The 10,922-nt window shown below is 46.0% G+C and overlaps 1 protein-coding gene across 2 annotated transcripts; it reads right to left on the reverse strand.

Annotated features, from left to right (window-relative positions):
- Positions 1-1,670: 1,670 nt before the first annotated feature.
- egr3 (early growth response 3) lies at positions 1,671-5,877 on the reverse strand. Of its 2 annotated transcripts, none has more exons than XM_078428989.1 (2): positions 5,466-5,877; positions 1,671-4,345 (listed from the first exon to the last, which is right to left on the reverse strand). In XM_078428989.1, exons 1-2 carry the CDS (start codon positions 5,626-5,628, stop codon positions 3,351-3,353), a joined length of 1,158 nt encoding a protein of 385 aa, XP_078285115.1. In that variant the 5' UTR covers positions 5,629-5,877; the 3' UTR covers positions 1,671-3,350. The 2 variants fall into 2 exon arrangements, with proteins under 2 accessions (XP_078285115.1, XP_078285116.1); XM_078428990.1 differs by lacking the exon at positions 5,466-5,877 and adding an exon at positions 4,463-4,544.
- Positions 5,878-10,922: the final 5,045 nt, after the last annotated feature.

Below are 10,922 nucleotides of genomic sequence, written 5' to 3' on the forward strand. Positions count from 1 at the left end.
CATCTAATACTATCCTAATGCATTAGGGACAATTTACAATTGTTACCAAAGCCAATCAACCTACTAACCTGTACATCTTTGGAGTGTGGGAGGAAACTAGAGCACCCGGAGACAACCCACACGGCCACAAGGAGAACGTACAAACTCCGTACAGACAGCACCCAGAGTCAGGATCGAACCTGGGGTCTCTGTCGCTGTGAGGCAGCAACTGTACTGCTGCATCACCGTGCCACCATGCGATTCTGGACTTTATCTTGCATTAAATGTTATTCCCTTTATTATGTATCTGTACACTGTGGATGCTTCGATGATATTCATGTATAGTGTTTCTGCTCGGTACACATGACAATGAACTAGACTACTTCAACCCACCTATCTGTGACAATTTCATTTCCTGCACTCATCCAAATTTCTACTCATTGTATCCATATTTCTTGCCTCAGCCTTTCCGAATGGGAGCCAGTTCACCACTCTCTGGGTGAGAAAGACACTCTTGATTTGTTTAATTGAATTTACCACCATTTAGTCTTGAATTGATCACCTCGAGGTTGAATTCGCCACCAGAACTAGAACCCTCTCCTCTTTCACCCTATTAAGCCTTTTCATAAATGTTTGGGCACCTTCTACCTGCTCTGACAAAGATGTGGATTGTTCATGATTTTCATAAAGTTGAATGTTTAATATTGAAATGGCAAGAGAGGGATGATATTGAGTCAGAATCTGAAATAAAATGAGCATATTGGAAATATGAAAAATATCAATTGACCTGAAATGCTAACTCTATTTCTCTCTTCACACATGTTGCCTGATCAGCTGAGTAGTTGCAGCATTTTCTGATTTTATTGGGGATTCATAAGGAGACACCAGGAACTGCTGATGCTGGAATCTTGAGCAAAACACAAAGTGCTGGAGGAACTCAATAGATCAGGCAGCATTTGTGGAGTGAAAAAGATAGGGAACGTTTTGGTTTGGGGTCCTTCTTTGGACTGGGCTGAGAGAAGGTTTACCTACCCATCCCACTCCCACACTGACCTTTCTGTCCTGGGCTTCCACCACTGTCAGAGTGAAGCCACACTCAGATTGGAAGAACAGCACCTCAAATTTCGCTTGGGCAGCTTACAACCCAACGGTATGAATATTGATTTCACTAATTTCAAGTAACCCTTATATTCCCTCTCTCTCTCTCTCTCTCTCTCTCTCTCTCTCTCTCTCTCTCTCTCTCTCTCTCTCTCTCTCTCTCTCTCTCTGTCCTTCCTCCACCCTAGTCGTCCTGCTAGCTTCACTGTTCAGTTCAGTTCAGTTTAATCAATTGTCACATGTCCCGAGGTACAGAAAGCCCATCATTACCACCTCTGCCACAGCCAGCAATGGACCATTGTGGGCTCCACCTTTCCTTGGTCAGCAGTGCCAGCTCTGATTTGTTCTGTACCTTTTCATATCTCGAGTTCCCCTCACCCCTGACTATCAGTCTGAAGAAGGGTCTCGACCCTTCTTGTTCTCTATTCCTTTTCTCCAGAGATGCTGCCTGACCCACTGACTTACTCCAACACTTTGTGTCTACCTTTGAGATAATGCACAGTCAGATATAGGCAAAATGAAGGTGTGTCTGAATTTGATGCCCTATAAAGTGAATGAAGCCATCAATAAAACACAAAGGAACTTTGCTCGGCAAACACAATATATTTATGTCTCAACATTTGCGCACAGTGCAAATGGTACAACAATGCATCGGCTATCTTTCAAATGCCTATACTTTAAACTAAATTACAGTATTTGCATTACAATAGACAATAAGCCAATGAGAACATTGGTGAGTAATCACTATCTCTTCACAAATTCAAGCTTGTACCTTATTATAAGATACAATAAAATCTTAAAAATAAAGCCACAAAATATAATACATCTCTGTTCAAAATACTGTACTTTATGCAAAAAAATTCCAGGAAAAAACATTTCTCACAGGTTTCCCCTTGACTGTTAATATCAAACCACTTTGATCCCATGTCTGACATTTTTTCCCCCACATGCAGACATTTAAACCGTAAAAAGCAAAAGGAAACCATCTGCTATGAAAGAAAAGCCTAAAACTTTTTTTTATGCGTATGGTTTCCAAGAAAAATGCCATCGTGCAGTAAGAAACATGCTTTTATATTAATGACTGGGTGCCAAAATGCTCCCTTGTTATGTGTGTAATAAAATGACAAAAAGGTAAGGGAAAGTACCAACACAACAAAAGTTCCGATTGTACACGTGGTGAAGTGTTACATGGATGGCTCCTGTGCTCTGGTCAAAATTCCACATCGGAGCCAACTGCAGGTCATCTAAAACCGAGATGTGCATACACAAAGTCAAAAAATGACAGCGGCGTTTCAATGGAGACTGCAGAACCCAACACATGCGATCTGTCTGACGGCGGGTCTTTACACAACAGTGAAGAAAACGTAAGTGCTTCTTGACCTATTGATAGAAATATCTATAGTGTGGAATTATCTGTTAGGAGTTCACCGTGAACGTTGTCCGGCCACCAAATGCCAAAGGATTCTTTGTTTAAAATGTATATTGAGTAAAGCGAATGACCACTTTAATCCCACTGACAATGTAATGCTGAATTGTGCAGTCTGTAACAACGGTTTATAAACAGATTTTCGCATCCACAAACCATTGATGGCGAAGATGTAGAAACTGCAGGTGCTGGTTTCACAAAAAGACACGAAGTGCTGGAGTAACTCAGCGGGTCATGCAGCATCTCTGGAGAACATAGATAGGTGATGTTTCGGGTCGGGACCCTTGTTGAAGGTGAGCATGATGGATTATCAAACGTCTGCTCAATAAAAGTCAACTGTGTGTATGTGTGTGTTTTAACATGGAGTAGGATCAGTGTCGTCCAATAGTAGTCATGTGCTTCAAATAGCACATCGGAAGAGTCCAAAGGATCTTCTCACCGCGTTAAAGATCTGACGTTAAACTTAATCTTCGACAATATTGTACCTGATGTGTTGCTTCACACCGGAGTGTTAAATATATCCCGCCGTCCCGCATTCCGGAGCTACGCCGAAATTGCACTAAAACGTTTGCGGGAGTTGTGCGACTGGAGCGGTACACTCGTCAAAATTTGCGCAGAGTAGATACGCCGGAGTTCGGCGGAACTTCCAAGAGAGACGGACCAGGTCGCATCTGACAACCATCAGGCGGGGTTTGGGTGCAATTCACGTTGCGCCGCCAGGAAATTTGCCCCCCGGAGTAAAAGGTGCAAGAGCCCAATGCATGAGCTTGGCGAAGCAATGGGCGCCGCTTGGAGCAGCTCGAGTACAATTCAACCTCTCGCGTTTTTGCGCATTGAGAGACGCCAGTTAAGCACAGCTAGTCACCGGTGCGCCCGCTGCCGCGGCCGGGATGGGCGCCGAGGGGTTCTTGTCCATTTTTTTATCCTTCTGCTTGAGATGAATCTTGGCGTGTCTCTTGCGCTCGTCGCTCCGGGCGAACTTGCGCCCACAGAAGTCGCAGCTGAAGGGCTTCTCCCCAGTGTGGGTCCTGATGTGGGTGGTGAGGTGGTCGCTGCGGCTGAAACTCCTCATGCAGATGCGGCACTGGAAGGGCTTGTGGCCCGTGTGGATCCTCAGGTGTCTGGTCAGCTCGTCCGATCTGGAGAACCTGCGGTCGCAGCCCTCGGCCGGGCAAGCGTGGGGCCTTTCGTGGACAGGTGTCTTGCTGGGGCGGTTGGGGTACTTCCTTGGCCGGATGGGCTTCAGGGTCAATTGCTGCGGGTGGGAACTAAAGCTGACTGGCATCTGCTTGGAATCCGTGTAGGCTTTGATGGTTGTCAGTGGAGTGAGAGGAGGAGGGGTCCTGATGAGATCTACTGACGCTGGGAAATGTTTGTGATCCGTTATGGAAGCCAGATCGTTCTGGTGGTGGAACATATTGTAATCCGGAATGACGGAGAATATGTTGGCGTCCTGGGCAGGTTTGGAGTGATACTCCTGGTTGGAGTAGAGATTGTTGGTGTTTGGGGGATTGTGGTAGACCTGCTCCTGGTACATCTCGCTGCATTGTGGATAAGGCGTCGGTCCTTGGTAAAGCTGCTCCATCTCGCCTTGGTTCTGTACCATGGTGCAGGCGGTCGACGTCTGAGTGCTGGTGGAGGGGGAATGAGATACCCCGAAGAGGCCCGCCAAGTTGATGATGTTTTCCGGGCACCAGTTCGAGCCTCCAAGCGGCCCAGGCGGGGAGTCGAAGGCAAATTTGCCCAAATACGTGAGAGTCTGGTTGCGGTTGGAGTTTTGGAAAGGGTGAGAATAGTTCATGTCCTGGGTCCCTTTCTCCATTGGAACGTCCAGCAGACCGTCTGAATGGGGCAAAATAGAAGGTTCAACATTAGTTTCCGACTGACTACAAGAGTATTTTGGAACGATTAAAACACCACATGGATACATTTTCTGAAACAGTGGAAATAACACCTGACCTTAAAGTTCAAACATACTCCTCGCACTATTAAGCTGAACGATTATGATTTTTTTTTGTTCGCGTTTGGCGGTAGTAAACCGCAATAGAGCCGGCACCACAGACAAGATGCCACAACGCCAAAGCCACCGCGCGTACACGAGTCAGTGCTACCCGCCCATCACCTCCAGCCGAAGTGATCACAGTGCAGAGATGTGTAACTAATAAAGCCCCATCTTTTATTTAGCAGGTAACTCCTCTCGTACAGAATTAGCAGCAGGATACATTAGCAGAAAGACGCACGACATGTTATTGTACACATTGAAGCCGCTGCAATTTAATGGTGTTCAATTTCTCACAAGGTAGGCTCTCTCGTAATATTGTTATAGTGAGATATATTATATTTAAATATACCGCATTTGGTAGACAGTTGTAAAGTCACATTATAGTGAGGGCTTTAATTAGTTCAGGGACTCCATTATATCAAGATACCAGAACTAATGTATTAACATAACATCACTGTATAATGTCACTGGAACCATTTTAAGGCAGCGTGATGTACAATGTGTAGATATTTATTCAATCCCTATTAATTACTTCATTCCAGAATGTAGGAATATTTTTACAAATGTTGAGCGCGGGGTGTTAAATTTACTACAGTGCATTTAACCAATTCTGCGCCAGAGAGACGTCCAATATATCGGATAATTTGAGGCCGCACAACTGTTATAACGGTAACTATCCGTGACTTTAATGTAGCATTCCAGATGATGCCAAAACCCGCTCCGGGCGGTCACGGTGGAGCGTAGTAATCACTGTGGCTCACACTGATTTCGCGTGGGCACAACATAGGTTTCTTGCAAATATATCTGTGCAGCACAAGTTTAAGATATAATTTATATAGATTAATATATTTACCATTAAATGCACCCGGGGGTGGGGGGGCTTTTAATGCATCCGCGTGCGCGTCAAAGTCACTTTATTTACATTGCCTTCGGATAAATCAAAAGTGTAAGACTTCTTACCTGTACTCATCTGGTTGTAGGCGTTGTTTGGTTCCGAGTTAAAAATGTTCATGGAGGTGGGTACGGCCGAAGAAATGTCATCCTCGGGGTAGATACTATCCTGCAGGTGGTTTAACAAACCGCTCATCGTCACCGGGATCTTCTCCACTATCTTCCCTGTCATATCAGAGCGCAAACAGCGGGGGGATCCTCTTCCAATAAATAAATAAATAAGTTCCAGATCACCACGAATGCATGTGTGTGTATAAATTCCTTCTTCAGATAACGAAATCCACCTGGCGCTTGAAAGACCCCCAGGGGGATGTCAGCTGCAGTCAGTGAAATAACATTGGAAAAAATATATATACATATATATATATATATTCTCCTCTCCTCCTGTCTCTGGTGTGTGCCTGTTGAAAGCTTGCAAAGCAATACAGTACTGCCGGTGAAATATGGTCTAGCAGTGTATATATAGCGAGAAAGGAAAGCACCGTGACGTAGCTGCCCTTACATGGACATGCGAGGAGTTAGCAGCGGTGACGCTGCGGGTGTGAGTTCGTTTCATGGAACATTGGGACTTGCATGATTTGCAACAGTCAACACGACCCCGCCGAGCCCTCAAACCGGCCACCTGGCCAGAAACAGCCCTCTTGCACCGCGCACTTAGACCCAAGACCTTTTATTTTAAAAACTGTCTTTTATTGTTTTTTTGCCATTTTTTTGTGCACAGACCAGCGGACTGGAACTCCATATAAGGCAAACCGGCTGACGTCACGGCACTCCCCGTCCAAATTTGGCTCACTTTCCGGCGAGTGTGTCGTCCTCTCCCTGGAGTGGAAAATACTGTCTGATCAGAACCCACATCCTTAAAAAGTACCGACGTAATGGTTAGTTCTGAGCCGCGAGCTTGGGTGAAATTGTAAAGTAGGAAAATAATTAAAAATAAGCCTTCATCCATCCACTTCCTGATATGAAAGTGAGAATTTGTTTTTCACTTGTTGTTTTCCGCACCCCTCCCCCTGCCTTGCCTCGCACCAGAGCCATTTTGATTTCTTGTGGCGACATTAAGGATTAATGTACATAGAAATATACACACACACAGCCTCTGGCATCGTGGCATTAAGCCCCCCGAGGGCGGGCACTCTGACAGTCAGTCTGAGTGGTTCAGGATACATATATCACCCAGCCCGCTGCATCGGCCGGATTCCCCGCTCTCCCCCTCCCCTCCCCGGTAGCCTGACAACACCAAGCCATCAGCCATCAGCCCCTTGTGTGCAGGGAGTGGATGCGAGAGTGGGATAACCATAGAACTAGTGTGATCGATGGGCGGCGTGGACTCGGTGGGCCAAAGGGTCTGTTTCCATGCTGTATCTTTCAATCAATCAATTGATATGCAATTAATAAAGTGGCTCTATTCACAAGCCTGTCCGTTTGGCACCATGCACAGTTCAATCTTATATCCAATTAATCTACACTGAAAACATGAAGATGCAATAATGTACATATTAAAACGTGCAAGGGGCTATAAATATTGTATATATTTTTAAACATAAATGAATGCATATGAAGCATAGATACAAATATACCAGGTGCAACACACCTGGCTAGCAGGTCGTTCTACATGTGATATTTATAGTTCATTTTGTCCCCTCCAAAATATCCTTCCGCCCATCAACTCTCTCAGCCTCAATGGCCACTCACTCCACAGTTTCAAAAGATGCCACACAATCTTAACTGTTATTTTTTATTAAACAAAAAGGAAAATAGATTTCCACCTAATTGACTACATATCGGACAAGGTATCACTGATTCCGTAACCTCCAACAACAGCAGCGTTAAAGTCAAAGTGACCCTATGAGCAGGCTGATGTTGGCTGGTGGGACGACAGATGCTAGCAAGTCCATGTACATTGTATATATAAATATATATATATAGCTGTCTTCGCAAGGGCGATGAACTGAGGGTCCGCAAATAGTGACTGTCCGTACTGAAGCAGAGGAGTCCGTGTCCACTTCGTCCATGTGGCTGGACAGATCCCGCGCCCACGCTGCTTCGATTGTTGTTGATGAGGAGTGGAGTTACCTGGCGAACCGCTCGCCTGCACAGTGAACCACGACTCACTGAATGACCCTTAGCTTCCACGCTGAGTTCAATCCAGTTGGCAGGGATTAACGTGCACAGATAGGGGAAAGCTGTCCGCCTGCTTTATTTCCTGACTCTTAAAAGGGCCACGCGTGGAATAATTGTGGCGAAAACGTGAACATTTCGAATAAATGTTTTCATCAGAGTTGCATAATGAAATGAAAGCAAAATTGTGTGGAGAATCAGAGAATGTTGGAAATACTCCACAAACCAAGCAGCACCTGTGAAGAGAGAAGCAAGTCAATGTTTCAAACAGGACCAAATGTTATCCACCTGTAAAAATAGTTAGCAAGAAATGCACAAAACTAGAGCACAGCATGTAGAATGGTCTGTGCCCATGAAATCTCTGATTAATAAAAAGGCAGAATGATCCTAAGATAGACACAAAATGCTGGAGCAACTCAGTGGGACAGGCAGCATCTGTGGAGAGAAGGAATAGGTGACATTTCGGGTCGAGACCCTTCTTCAGGCCTGATGCCTGGAATGGTAGACTTGCCATTATAGAGTTAGTCATACAGCACAGAAACAGGCTCTTCAGGCCAACTTGTCCATGCTGACCAAGACGCCCCATCTAAGCTAGTTCCATTTATCTGCTTTTAGCCCATATACCTCTAAACCTTTCCTATCCATGCACCTGTTTCAAATTTCTCAATGTTTGTTTCCTAATTGAGAACATGTCCCCCTCCCACCCTCCTGTAAGCGAGTAGTTCGCAGGCCCAGTAACAGTGGAAGTCATCATCCACCCCAAATACTTTACAAACCAGGTGAATTGTCCTCAGCTTCGCTACTGCAGTCAGAGTCGTACAGCAGGAAAACAGGCCCTTTGGCCCAAATTGCCATGTCAACCAAGATGCCCCATCTAAGGTAGTCCCACCTGCCCGCATTTGGCCCATATCCCTCTAAACCTTTCCTATGCATGTACCTGTCCCAGAGTCTGTTAAATATTGTTATGAAACCTGCCTGGACTATTTCCTCTGGCAGCTCATTCCATATACCCACCACAATCCATGTGAGAAAGTTGCTCTCGGGTTTCTGTTAAATGCAGTGTTAGGTTTCAAACAGTGCTGATCCCTGCTCACAATCCTCTGCTGCAGTGGTTTAAAATAAACCTCTTCTTCTTGGGCAGTCTCTCTTGTTGTCAAGGATGACTGAGGTGCTGAAGAGTTCTCGTGTGGAGGTCACTGACTCTGTCCCTGGTGGGGTAGAAGGTGTTTAACAGGGCAGGTGGACTAGCTGTGTGGGACATTGTGCTTCCTCTAGTTCATAGCTCCACCTTTGAACCATCCTTAACACTTGAGGGGGCCAGTGCTTCCCCAGATGCCCCTTCACCAATTTGAGGAGTCATGGTCAGAGAACATGTTACCTTTACAGGGAGACATTATGAATGTTATTGAAACATTTGTTCTGCCCTTCTGGGAATCTGAGAGCTCATAGCAGTGTGTCTGCATTAGGAGTCTCGTATGTGCATGAAGTGGCCTCTCTACTAGAGTTGGTTTCATGCAGGTAGAACCTCAACATTGACCTGGAGAAAGAATGTTTAAAGAAGGGTCCCAACCTGAAATGTTGCCAGTCCATTCCCTCCACAGATGCTGCTTAACCCGCTGAGTTTTTTGCACTTTGAGTTTTGCTGAAGATTCCAGCATTTGTACTTCCTTGTGTCTCCAAAGAAAATTGCTTGCCATGGAAGAATTTTATGCGGGATCTCCCTATCGGTTTGCTCCTGGGCCTAGCCAAGATGGCCATTTACGGGACCAGACAGTGGGCAGTTGAAGGTTCTACCTGAGTCTAGCTGCCCCTCTTCCGGGCTTATGTCCATGTCTGTGTGTCCCTGGAGAGGAAACGTGTGGTGTCCACGGCCTTCCGTGAACACTGGTCGCCGTTGGGGGACCGAGTGTGTCGTGGATAAGGCTGACAATGTTGTAATCTGATGATCAATGTTGGCAAACTGAACGAAAAGCAGTTTTGAGTAATGTATTCCTCTGGATACTGTGAATAGGTAATAAAAGCTGCCTGTTAAGGAAGAAAATGATTACAGAGATCTTCCCAGCATGTGATGTACCTGCTGCAGGTTGCCTGTATGTTCACAACATGACCAAGGGCAGCAACAGTGCTGCTCAGCAGACCATGAGTAGCAGTTTGAAGAATGGTCCCAAGCTGAAATGTCACCCATCCTATTTCTCCAGGTGTTGAGCTCCAAGTCAACATGAACACCCACTGAGATACTCTAGCATTTTGTGTCTGTCTTCGGTGTAAACCAGCATCTGCTGTTCCTTCTCACATATTCAAATATGAGAACTCCCTTTCAAATGACAGAGGTCCAGGATTTTAGTGACCATGAGGTCGATGATGCTCACTGCACTTCCTTTCCATTCATCACATACTAAGTGCCTGGTTTTTATTCACCTTGGATCTGCCTGTCATTGGGCCAATCCCTTGCCTTGGGTCAGGATAGAGTGGATGTGGAGAGAATGTTTCCACGTGGGTGAGTCTAGGACCAGAGGGCACAGCCTCGGAATAAAAGGACTTACCTTTAGAAAGGAGATGTGGAGGAATTTCTTCGGTCAGAGGGTGATGATTCTATGGAATTTATTGCCATAGACAACTGAGGAGGCCGTCATTGGTAATTTAAAGGCGGAGATTGACATGAGTACCTCAGCAGGTCGGGCAGCATCTCTGGAGAACGTGGATAAATAGGTAACATTTATGGTCAGGACCCTTCACAGCCTGAAGAAGGGTCTCGACCTTAAATGTCACCAATCCATGTTCTCCAGAGACGCTGCCTGACCTGCCGAGTTACTCCAGCACTACCTGTCTTTTTGTGTATTAACCAACATCTGCAGTTCCTTGTGTCAGCATACTCAGCAGGAGATAATCGGCCAATATGTACATATCAGTGATACACAGCGTCGGTGGGTGAGTCGAGTGAATTGCAACATCGCTATCTGTGGGTGCTTTCTCTGCGCAAATTGACTGCTACAATGACTTCACTTTCCGAAGGTCGGTGGGAACGACGTGGACTGGAAGTCTGAAGAAGGATCTCGACCCGAAACGTCACCTGTTCCTTTTCCCTGGAGATGCTGCCCGATCCGATGAGTTACTCCAGCTTTTTACGTCTAGCGGCGTGGACTGGGCTTCGGCGGGTTGGAGTTTGGGGATGTCCTCACAGCGAGCGTGGAGCCAGCCTGCAGAGGGCAGCACGTCAAGCTCGACTTGACCACGCTGGTGTCTCGAAGGGGCGCTGGCGCTCAGCAGACTTCGCAGCGCACGGCTTGGAAGCAGGGATTCCCCCGAATGACGTCTGTGCTTCCAATGCTCACAGGTCTGGGCAGGATT

This window comes from Rhinoraja longicauda, chromosome 36 (assembly GCF_053455715.1).
Source record: "Rhinoraja longicauda isolate Sanriku21f chromosome 36, sRhiLon1.1, whole genome shotgun sequence".
In the NCBI taxonomy this organism is placed as follows: domain Eukaryota; kingdom Metazoa; phylum Chordata; class Chondrichthyes; order Rajiformes; family Arhynchobatidae; genus Rhinoraja; species Rhinoraja longicauda.